At 42.7% G+C, this 12,541-nt stretch overlaps 1 protein-coding gene across 2 annotated transcripts in view; it reads left to right on the top strand.

Annotated features, from left to right (window-relative positions):
- Positions 1–6,639: 6,639 nt before the first annotated feature.
- eif3s10 (eukaryotic translation initiation factor 3, subunit 10 (theta)) overlaps positions 6,640–12,541 on the top strand; it is a 66,477-nt gene continuing 60,575 nt past the window's right edge. For both annotated transcript variants that reach the window (XM_072239635.1, XM_072239634.1), the window contains exon 1: positions 6,640–6,777. In XM_072239635.1, coding sequence (XP_072095736.1) covers positions 6,729–6,777 — 49 coding nt within the window. In that variant the 5' untranslated portion in view covers positions 6,640–6,728. The remainder of the gene's footprint in view (positions 6,778–12,541) is intronic.

The raw sequence follows: 12,541 nt of genomic DNA, 5'->3' as shown, positions 1-12,541 counted from the left end.
GGGAGACATTGTCCAAGATGGCATGCAACTTGGACAGCATCCTCTTTTCAGACACCACCGTCAGAGAGTCCAGTTTCATCCCCACATATATCAAATCATATCAAATTGAATGAGATAAATTAAGGAGAAGTACAACTAAAAGAACGTTCGAAGAATTATCCTGTTGGAAGTGAAGTCAGAAGCATTGTATAAGAATTTCTGAATTGTAGGAGCAAAATGGCTGAAGTTGCAGGCAATGTTGGAAGTAAATAATTATATATTTTGAAGTATATATTACATACATATTTATATACATATTGAAATACATTCCAGACATCAGATATCACTATAATTTTGAATATTAGCTATGTTGAAATAAAGAAAGCACAGTGCCCAACTTGCACACCCAGATAACGAGATCAGAATAAATTGCTTCTGTAATATTGATTGCATGACAAACACGAGTCTGACCCTCAAAACTGGTGTCACGGCACTTTCACATTCTCTTGCAGCAACAAAAAAAGTGTTGTTCAACATATCATTCAAAAGAGAGAGAGTATAGGATAAAGAGTACTTGAGAAGTTTTAGGCACTATGGCTGTAATTATGTGCCTAAAGTACACAGTACTGTACAAACCACTTGTCTCTTTCAAAGCAAGAGACTGTTTTGGTTAGAATCAGAATCAGGTTCATTATCATTAACATATGTCATGAAATTTGTTTTGATCCGTGCAAGACATATACATTATATAAGCATTATATACAAATCATTATGTACATTAGATCAGTGCAAAGTGTACATTATATAAGCATATACAAAAATTCAAAAATTAATAGTGCAAAAATGAATAGTGAAGTAGTGTTCATGAAACATCCAGAAAACTGATGGCAGAGGGGAAGAAGCTTGATCCTAAAACATAGACGATTGGTGTTCAGGCTCCTGTATCTCCTCCTTGATGGCATTAACAAGAAAGGGGCATGAATTGGATGGTGAGGGTCCTTAATAATGCATGCCACCTTAATGAGGCACCACTGCCTGAAGATGTCCTCCACAGACCCCTTTTCTGAAGTCAGTGACCAGCTCTTTTGTTTTGCTGGCATTGAGGTTGTTGTCATAGACCATAAGACATGGGGGCAGAATTAGGCCATCCGGCCCATCGAGTCTGCTTCGCCATTCAATCATGGCTAATCCTTCTTTTCTATCTCCTCCTCAACCCCAGTTCCTACTTGTTTCTTCAACACTACCTGCCCTTCCATTCATCTTTGTATTACCTGCAAACTTGGCAACAAAGCAATCTATTCCATCATCTAAATCATTTATAAACAGCATAAAAAGAACTGGTCCCAACACTGAACCCTGTGGAACACCACTAGTCACTGGCAGTCAACCAGAAAAGGATTCTTTTATTCCCACTAACTGCCTCCGACCAATGAGCCAATGCTCTAACCATGTTAGTAACTTTCCTGTAATACCATGGGCTCTTAACTTGGTAAGCAGACTCAAGTGTGGCACCTTGTCAAAGGTCTTCTGAAAATCCAAATATACAACATCCACTGCATCCCCTTATCTATCCTATTTGTAATCTCCTCAAACAATTCCAACAGGTTCATCAGGCAGGATTTTCCCTGAAGGAAATCATATTGTGATCACTGGTTCCTAAGGGGTCTTTTACCTTAAGCTCCCTAATCACCTCTGCTTCATCACATAACACCCAATCCAGTATGGCTGATCCTCTAATAAACTCAACGACAAACTGCTCTAAAAAGCCATCTCTTAGGCATTCAACAAACTCACTCTCTTGAGACCCACTACCAACCTGATGTTCCCAATTGACCTTAAAATCTCCCATGACTACAATAACATTGCCCTTTTGACTTGCCTTTTCTATTGCCTGTTGTAACATCCCAGCCACTGTTGGGAGGCCTGTATAAAACTGCCATCAATGTCCTTTTACCCTTGTAGTTTCTTAACTCAACCCACAAGGATTCAACATCTTCTGATCCTATGTCACATCTTTCTACTGATTTGATGCCATTCTTTGCCAGTAGAGACACACCACCCCCTCTGCTTGCCTTCCTATCCCTCCAATATAACGTGTAACCTTGGATATTCAGCTCCGAATTACAACCATCCTTCAGCCACGATTCAACGATGTCCTCAATCTGTGAAATTGCAACAAGATCATCCACTTTATTTCTTATACTACATGCATTTAGATACAACACCTTGAGTACCATATTCGCTATCCTTTCTGACTCTGCATCCCTAATGTTTTGATACTCAGCCTGTTGGCTGCAACAAAGTCCTATCACCTGTCTGCCCTTCTTGACAATCTGACTGCATGCTATCTTTACTTTTTTAACATTCTTCCTATCCTGAGTTGAATTCAATGCCAAGTTAGTTTAAACCCTCCACAATAGCTCTAACAAGCCTGCCTGCAAGAATATTGATCCCCTCGGGTTCAGGTACAACCTGTCGCTTTTAAACAGGTCATAACTCCCCCAGAGGAGATCCCAATTATCCAAGAATCTGAAGCCCTGTCTTCTGCACCAGTTTCTCAGCCAATATTTTTCCAATATTCTCAGCTGATTTTCCAATATCCCTTTTGCCAATCACCTGTCCAACTCTTGGCTCCATCCCTCCCCCTCCTGTCTTCTCCTGTCATTTTGGATCTTCCCCTCCCCCTCCCACTTTCAAATCTCTTACTAGCTCTTCTTTCAGCTAGTCCTGACGAAGGCTCTTGACCCGAAACATCGACTGTACCTCTTCCTAGAGATGCTGCCTGGCCTGCTGCGTTCACCAGTAACTTTGATGTGTGTTGCTTGAATTTCCAGCATCTGCAGAATTCCTCATGTTTCTGCTAAGTCATCCTGTTTCTACCTTCACTGGCGCATGGCACAGGTAGCAATCCAGAAACTACTACCTGGGATGTCCTGCTTCTCAGCTTTCTACCCAGCTCTCTAAATTCTCCTTTCAGGGCCTCTTTGCTTTTCCTTCCTATGTCATTGGTACCAATATGTACCAAGACATCTGGATGCTCTCCCTCCCTCTCCAAAATGTTGTGGATGCGATCTGAGATATGTTTGACCCTGGCAAATGGGAGGCAACATACCATCCGGGTGTCCTGTTCAAATTCACAGAATCTCCTGTCTGTTCCTCTCACTATCGAGTCCCCTATCACTATGACTCCCTTCTTCTCTCTCTTTCCCTTCTGCACCATGGACCCATGGTCAGTGCTTGATACAGTGTTGCTAAGCTCTCTATCATACCAAATCTCAAAATCCAAACAAAGTTTGGAGTGTCTTCTTCTTGACTGCATCAATGTACAGATCCTCACAAATAGTACCACTCACCCTTTGCTGCTAATAAAATTATCCACCTTGCACAGTTCTGGTGCATGAATATATAATACCATAAGACACAGGAATAGAATTAGACCATTTGGCCCATCGAGTCTGCTCTGTCATTCAGTCATTTTTCCCCCTCCCAGCATGGTTCGGGAGGGTTTAAACTAATATGCAAGGGGGAATGGGACCCAGAGCGATAGAGCAGTGAAAGAAGTGCATGGAGTAAAGCCAGATCTAACATATAGAAAGGCTTTGAGGAAAGAGAAGCAGAATAAAGGGTGTAAAGGTAGTAAGGTAGAAGGGCTAAGGTGTGTGTACTTCAATGCAAGAAGCATCAGGAACAAAGGTGATGAACTGAGAGCTTGGATACATACCTGGAATTATGATGTAGTGGCCATTACAGAGACTTGGCTGGCACCAGGACGGGAATGGATTCTCAATATTCCTGGATTTCAGTGCTTTAAAAGGGATAGAGAGGGCGGAAAAGGGGAGGAGGGGTGGCATTACTGGTCAGGGATACTATTACAGCTACAGAAAGGGTGGGTAATGTGGCAGGATCTTCTTTTGAGTCAGTATGGGTGGAAGTCAGGAACAGGAAGGGAGCAGTTACTCTATTGGGGTATTCTATAGGCCCCCTGGTAGCAGCAGAGATACAGAGGAGCAGATATGGGAGGCAGAATTTGGAAAGGTGCAAAAATAACAGGGTTGTTATCATGGGTGCCTTTAACTTCCCTAATATTGATTGGCACCTGATTAGTTCCAGGGGTTTGGACGGGGCAGAGTTTGTTCAGTATGTCCAGGATGGTTTCCTGTCACAGTATATTGACAGGCCGACTAGGGGGAATGCCATACTAGATATAGTATTAGGTAATGAACCGGGTCAGGTCACAGATCTCTCAGTGGGTGAGCATCTGGGGGACAGTGACCACCGCTCGCTGGCCTTTAGCATTATCCTGGAAAAGGACAGAATCAGAGAGGACAGGAAAATTTTTAAGTGGGGAAGGGCAAATTATGAGGCTATAAGGCTAGAACTTGCGGGTGTGAATTGGGATGATACTTTTGCAAGGAAATGTACTATGGACATGTGGTCGATGTTTAGGGATCTCTTGCAGAATGTTAGGGATAAATTTGTCCCGGTGAGGAAGATAAAGAACGGTAGGGTGAAGGAACCATGGGTGACAAGTGAGGTGGAAAATCTAGTCAGGTGGAAGAAGGCAGCATACATGAGGTTTAGGAAGCAAGGATCAGATGGGTCTATTGAGGAATATAGGGTAGCAAGAAAAGAGCTTAAGAAGGGGCTGAGAAGAGCAAGAAGGGGGCATGAGAAGGCCTTGGCAAGTAGGGTAAAGAAAAACCCCAAGGCATTCTTCAATTATGTGAAGAACAAAAGGATGACAGGAGTGAAGGTAGGACCGATTAGAGATAAAGGTGGGAAGATGTGCCTGGAGGCTGTGGAAGTGAGCGAGGTCCTCTTTGGTATTCACCAATGAGAGGGAACTTGATGACAATGAGGACAATATGAATGAGGTTGATGTTCTGGAGCATGTTGCTATTAAGGGAGAGGAGGTGTTAGAGTTGTTAAAATACATTAGGATGGATAAGTCCCTGGGGCCTGACGGAATATTCCCCAGGCTGCTCCACGAGGCGAGGGAAGAGATCGCTGAGCCTCTGGCTATGATCTTTATGTCCTCGTTGTCTATGGGGACGGTACCGGAGGATTGGAGGGAGGCGAATGTTGTCCCCTTGTTCAAAAAAGATAGTAGGGATAGTCCGGGTAATTATAGACCATTGAGCCTTACATCTGTGGTGGGAAAGTTGTTGGAAAAGATCCTTAGAGATAGGATCTATGGGCATTTAGAGAATCATGGTCTGATCAGGGACAGTCAGCATGGCTTTGTAAAGGGCAGATCATGTCTAACAAGCCTGATAGAGTTCTTTGAGGAGATGACCAGGCATATAGATGAGGGTAGTGGAGTGGATGTGATCTGTATGGATTTTGGTAAGGCATTTGACAAGGTTCCACACGATAGGCTTATTCAGAAAGTCAGAAGGCATGGGATCCAGGGAAGTTTGGCCAGGTGATTCAGAATTCTCTTGCCTGCAGAAGGCAGGGGGTTGTGGTGGAGGGAGTACATTCGGATCAGAGGGTTGTGACTAGTGGTGTCCCACAAGGATCTGTTCTGGGACCTCTGCTTTTTGTGATTGTTATTAAGGACCTGGATTTGGGGGTAGAAGGGAGGGTTGGCAAGTTTGCAGAGGACACAAAGGTTTGTGGTGTTGTAGATAGTGTAGAGGATTGTCGAAGATTGCAGAGAGACATTGATAGGATGCAGAAGTGGGCTGAGAAGTGGCAGATGGAGTTCAACCTGGAGAAGTGTGAGGTGGTACACTTTGGAAGGACAAACTCCAAGGCAGAGCACAAAGTAAATGGCAGGATACTTGGTAATGTGGAGGAGCAGTGGGATCTAGGGGTACTTGTCCACAGATCCCTGAAAGTTGCCTCACAGGTAGATAGGGTAGTTATGAAAGCTCATGGTGTGTTGGCTTTCATGAATCGAGGGATAGAGTTTAAGAGTCGCGAGGTAATGATGCAGCTCTATAAAACTCTAGTTCGGCCACAGATGGAGTCCTGTGACAAGTTCTGGTCGCCTCGCTATAGGAAGGATGTGGAAGCACTGGAAAGGGTACAGTGGAGATTTACCAGGATGCTACCTGGTTTAGAGAGTATGGATTATGATCAGATATTAAGGGAGCTGGGGCTTTACCCTTTGGAGAGAAGGAGGATGAGAGGAGACATGATAGAGGTATACAAGATATTAAGAGGAATAGCTAGAGTGGATAGCCAGTGCCTCTTCCCCGGGCACCACTGCTCAATACAAGAGGTCAAGGCTTTAAGGTAAGGGTTTGGAAATTCAAGGGGGATATTAGAGAAAGGTTTTTTACTCAGAGAGTGGTTGGTGCGTGGAATGCACTGCCTGAGTCAGTGGTGGAGGCAGATAGACTAGTGAAATTTAGGAGACTACTAGACAGGTATATGGAGGAATTTAAGGTGGGGAGTTATATGGGAGGCAGGGTTTGAGAGTCAGCACAACATTGTGGGCCGAAGGGCCTGTACTGTTCAATGTTCAGTCCCACTCCCCATATCTTTTCATTATTATTCTGGTACTGTAAGAAAGCAGGCACTTCCGGATCCTGCTGTTGCTGCTGCCGCCTAGTCGCAGGGCGCGCTCCCGCACTCCGGGCACAGCGCTAGGAGGCGCGGGCGCGGTATCACGTGGCGCCGGCGCGGTATCACGTGGCGCCGGCGCGGTATCACGTGGCGCCGGCGGGCTCCATTTTGAAGCGGCCGGTTTGGGGAGTCGGGAGTTGAGGCGGGGGAAGGAGAGCGCAGAACCTGAAAACATGCCGGCTTACTTCCAGAGACCGGAGAATGCCCTCAAGCGGGCTAACGGTGAGCCAGGGAGAGGATGGAGAGGGAAAGGAATCGGGACTCATTCGGGCGCAGGCCTTGCCATATGGCCACGGTGTCGCTGGGTTGCAGGCCTGTGGTGTGGCCTCGCCCATGCACACGTTACCTGGGCCCTCCAACCTCAACGGTGCCTCCTTAGTTCAATAACCCACTTTATAAGCCGTATTTATTTATACATTTTTATGTATATGTGAAATCTGTGTATTTAAAGATCAGACGTCTGCTTAAAATGGTTGATACGTCATGTAAGAGAGAGAATTTCCTTTTCGCCCTTCGAAGCAATCTGATCTTAAATATAAATTTCTTAAACATTAATTTAACATTTGATATCTGGAGTTTGCTTATGTTTGTGAGTTCTCCGGATGCAAGGAAGAATTCTGCATTTTATAAAATTTCCTGGTCCTTGAATGTACGTAGTCACGTTTATTAGAATCCTTCTGGTCCTTTATTTTTGGTGTGTTTTTGAAACTGGGTTCATGTGGATGTTCCTTTTGGTACTTGGGATTAATTGGATACGTTTTTTTTCTGTTTTGGTTGTGAATGGGGATGGCTTGTTAGGAGTAGAGGGTTTGTTTGAACCATATGAAGGTTGGTATTGCTGCAGTTGGAATGGCCTGCGTTAAATTCCATTCTCAAGCAATATTTGGTGAGCCCCTCTAACTGTTGCTTTTCCTCCTGTATGATTTGGCTTTTACATAGGTTTTCCTTTGAACGTCCTTGTCAATTTTTTTGTTGCACTTAGTGTTGCATCTGTGATTGAATTGCTTATTCTGAGTCGATTTTTAAGAAATTGAATAAGGTTTATTATTGAAGTCAAAGTAAAATTTATTATCAGAATACATACATGTCACCACATACATCCCTGAGATTTTTTTTGCAGGCATACTTAGCAAATCTATAGAACAGTAACTGTAAACAGTGTCAGTGATAACATACTATGCAAATGCAGATTTAAGTAAATAACAAGCATGAAATAAGATTGGAGTCCTTAAAAAGCGTAGTTATCCTCTTTTGTTCAAGAGCTTGATGGTTGAGGGGTAGTAACTTGAACCTGGTGGTGCGAGTCCTGAGGCACAGAGGCAGCAGCAAGAAAAGGGCATAGCTTAGGTGGTGAGGATCTTTGATAATGGATGCTGCTTTTCTTCGGTAACCTTTCACGTAAATGTGTTCATTGGTTGGGATATATGTAACTGACATGTTGAATTTGTTTTGCAGCAGTACATTAAAATTATGTTACAAAGGTAAATAGTACAAAAGAGGAATAGTGAGGTGGTGTTCACAGATCATCCTGAAACCTTGGAGTGGAAGAAGCTGTTACTAAGACATTAATTTTGGGTCTTCAGGCTCCTGTACCACCACCTGATTGTGGTAATGAGAAGAAGGCATGTTGTGGATGTTGGGGGGCCCTTAATGATGGATAACACCTTCTTGAAGCACCACCTTTGAAAATGTCCTCTGGTTGTGATGGAGCTGGCTGTGTCTAGAATTCAGTGCAGCCTCTTTCAGTCATACACATTGAAGACCTCATTCCGGGCAGTGATGCAACCAGTCAGAATGCTCCCTACAGGTTTTGAGTATCCTAGGAATATTAATTGAAAATATAATTTGAAATGAATGGAGGGAGAAAGATCTGTGCGCTAATCTAAAATAAAAGAAGGGATAAATTATAAATTTGATAAGCTGTAGTAGGTGCTACCAAAAAATTGTACGGACTACTTGAGTCACCATTTCTAATTAACTAAGTGGAATCTACTGTGGTAGGATTATTGACAATCATGCTTTGTGAATTGTCCAAATGAGAATCTGTGTGAATTCCTGAAAGATGCATTATGTGGACCACACTTTTAAAACTAAGGGTGTCAATAATAGGGGTAAAGGAGTTTGTAAGCAAGATAATAAGATTCTACAGTAATGATTGACTAAAGGATTGGTAGCAACCTCACAATAAATTGTCGTATTTTAAGTAGAGTATTGAGGAGTGGTCAGATTGTGGAATTGGTAATCCAGGAAGTGGCTCACATAAGTGAGTGAATGATTTCAGATGGAAATGAGTGCAAGAGGGTTGAGAGGGTAAATAGCTGTAAGTTCCTCGGCATCCACATCACGGAGGACCTCACGTCTGTACACACCAACTGTATGGTGAAAAAGGCACAACAGTGCTTATTTCACCTGAGATGGTTGAGGAAATTGGTGTGGGCCCCCAGATCCTAAGAACTTCCCACAGGGGCACATTTGAAAGAATCCTGACTGGCTGCATCATTGCCTGGTGTAGGAACTGTACCTCCCTTAACCACCGGACTCTGCAGAGAGTGGTGCGGACAGCCCAGCGCATCTGTAGTTGTGAACTTCCCATTATTCAGGACATTTACAAGGACAAATGTGTAAAAAAGGCTGGAGAGATCATTGGCGACCCGAGTTACCCCAACCACTATCTATTCCAGCTGCTACCATCCGGGAAATTGTACCGCAGCATAAAAGCCAAAACCAACAGACTCCGGGACAGCTTCTTCCACCAGGCCACCAGACTGATTAACTCATGCTGATTTGAGTGTACTCTATCTTACATTGTTCTATTTATTATAAATTATTATAACTTACTATGATTGCACATTTAGACAGATGTAACAAAGATTTCTGCTCCTCATGTACAGAAACATAGAAAACCTACAGCACAATACAGGCCCTTCGGCCCACAATGCTGTGCCGAACATGTCCTTACTTTAGAAATTACCTAGGGTTACCCACAGCCCTCTATTTTTCTAAGCTCCATGTACCTATCCAGGAGTCTCTTAAAAGACCCTATTGTATCTGCCTCCTCCACCATTGCCAGAGCCCATTCCCCACCCTCACCACTCTCTGCATTTGAAAAAAAGATTAACCCCTGACACGTGAAGAATGTAAGAAATAAAGTCAATTCAATTCAAAATCTGCTGAAGGGGAGAGATAAGATAGGTCGGAGGGAACTTGTGTGGCACATTAAGATAATTACAAGGTTAAAATACAGATGTTGGAGGTCAAGTGAAAAAAATGTCAAATATTCAGCTCAAGCAACATCTGACATAACGGTTAATTCTTGCGATAGATTGATGGATTTGCATATTCCAGCATTTTCTGGACTTTTAAAAACTAATTATTGGCTAATAGAATACTGGGCTTTACTTTTGTTTGCAGCAGTGATTGACTTTGCATAGCAAAGGCAGAAAACTAAGTTCCATTGTACAGCATGTTGTTCTGACGCTTGTTTGGAACACTGCATTTAGTTTGGGTCAAGGGATCAAAATTGACTTCCGATAGAATACTGTGTCAAATTGTCAGAATATAAATTGGCGAAGGATAGGTTTGCATGTAATTTATCAAAATTCAAGCCAAGTTGACGTGTACACAAGTACATTGAGGTACAAGTACAGGTATGATAGAAAGAAACTTGTTTGCTATAGTATCACAGCTGCACCATCCAATAACGATTCAGCCATACCTGGTGTTAATGGATAATGATTTTGTGCACCGACTACGCACATCTCTCTTCTTGCTTGGAAGAACAAAGATGAAGAAGGGTCATTTGAGTAGGTGACATAAACGTATAAAATCCTAAAGGGATTGGACAGGCTAGATGCGGGAAGATTGTTCTCGATTTTGGGGAAGTCCAGAACGAGGGGTCACAGTTTGAGGATAATGGGGAAATCTTTTAGGACCGAGTTTAGGAAAAACTTCTTCACACAGAGAGTGGTGAATCTGTGGAATTCTCTGCCACAGGAAACAGTTGAGGCCAGTTCATTGGCTATATTTAAGAGGGAGTTAGATATGGCCCTTGTGGCTAAAGGGATCAGGGGGTATGGAGGGAAGGCTGGTACAGGATTCTGAGTTGGATGATCAGCCGTGATCATACTGAATGGCGGTGCAGGCTCGAAGGGCCGAATGGCCTACTCCTGCACCTATTTTCTATGTTCCTATAATACAAGAGTAAGTGGTTTGTTGGGGATATAAGGAGCAAATTTCCAAATCAGCAGCAGCTGAAGTATTATGGTAAATGGTAGAACTAAAGATAGGCTGTTTGGGAGTTTGAAGTTGCAGTCATAAATAAAACAATAAAATAAAACGTTGGAAGTGCTGTACTATTTCATCAGGCTGAAATTGGAAAAACTTGTTATTGTCCTTGACCCTTACTGTGTACTCTATTGTTCTCCCCATTTCTGAACCTTGTGCAATTGTCACCTGAGGCAGAAACAGACTGCTCACAACCTTGATATAAGGGTATTTTTTCCAAGGACTGCAACATTCTTTACTCTTTGGACAATTGTTATAAAGAAATCTGGAGCTTTTTTACAAAGAGTGTTTTTGAAGGAATTGAGGTTAGAAGATACAGGTTAAAGCTTTGGTGTCAGCATAGTCATCTGGTAGTATTGATGGCAAATGTTATATTCGTATTTGAATCAACATTCTTGTGGAACTGGAAATAGAGATTATGGACCCTTTGGCAGATCCAAGTGGGTCTGGAGCAAGAGGATCTCGTTAGCACTCATTTAGACAGTGTCCCTCTTCTGGGGTACAGATGTAACTCCAACTTGCATCTTACTTAGAGCTTGTAAGCTAATTTTATGGGACTTTGATTATATAATTATCTCCATGGGGAAAGTACAAACTTTTCAAGTTAACATTGATATAAAAATTAAATGGGTGAATTTTTACATAATGTGTTGATTGTTTTGAATAAATCTCAAAGGGAAGATTTTATTACTGAACATCTAATTGTTTAAAATGGATTGTTGTTACATTAAGCTTGCAGTATAGCAGTGTTTAATTATTTAGACCTTAAGACGTGGGGGCAGAATTGGGCTACTCAGCCCGTCGAGTCTGCTCTGCCATTCAATCATGGCTGGTTTACTATCTCTCTCAACCCCATTCTCCTGCCTTCTCCTTGTAACTTTTGACACCCTGTCTAACCAAGAACCTATCAACCTCTGCTTTAAATATACCCAATGGTTTGGCCTCCAACAGCCGTCCGTGGCAGTGAATTCCACAGATTCAACACCCTCTGGCTAAAGACATTTCTCCTTGTCTTTGTTCTAAATTTTGAGCTTTTTCCTTCTGGCTATATGCTGACCCATTACAGGATACATCCACTTTCTCTAGGCCTTTTAATATTCACAAGTTTCAATGAGATCAACATTTTCAGTGAGGCTCAAAGCCATCAAATGCTTCTCATACGGTAACACTTTCATTCCCAGAATAATTCTCATGAGCCTCCTCTGGACCCTCTCCAATGCGACACATTTTTTGTTAGATTGGGACACCAGAGTAGTGCAGTGGTTAGCATGACACAATTTCAGAAATCCGAGTTTGATCCCGGCGTCCTCTGTAAGGAGTTTGTACATCCTTTTCGTGGATTGTATGGGTTTTTCCAGTTGCTCCAATTTCCGCCCGCATTCCAAAGACGTAACGGTTCATAGGTTAATTGGTCATTGTAAATTGTCCCATGATTGGGTTTGGGTTAAATTGGGGGTTGATGGGTGGCATGGCAGGGAAGGCCTATTCTGCGCTGTCTCTCAATAAATATATAAAATCTTTGCAGACCCAACTTGGGAGTATTGTGAGTGAAGTCTTGTAAAATATCAGCATCACATTCTTACTCTTATATTCTAGTCTTCTCAAAATGAATGCTAACATTGTATTTGCTTTCCTTACCACTGACTCAACATGGAATAACCTTTATGGAATCCTGCATGATTCTCCCAAGTCCCTTTGCACC

This window comes from Mobula birostris, chromosome 21, assembly GCF_030028105.1.
Source record: "Mobula birostris isolate sMobBir1 chromosome 21, sMobBir1.hap1, whole genome shotgun sequence".
Lineage (NCBI taxonomy): Eukaryota > Metazoa > Chordata > Chondrichthyes > Myliobatiformes > Myliobatidae > Mobula > Mobula birostris.
Note: the sequence above shows the minus strand (reverse complement) of the source record. Positions and strands in the feature narration are given on the sequence as shown.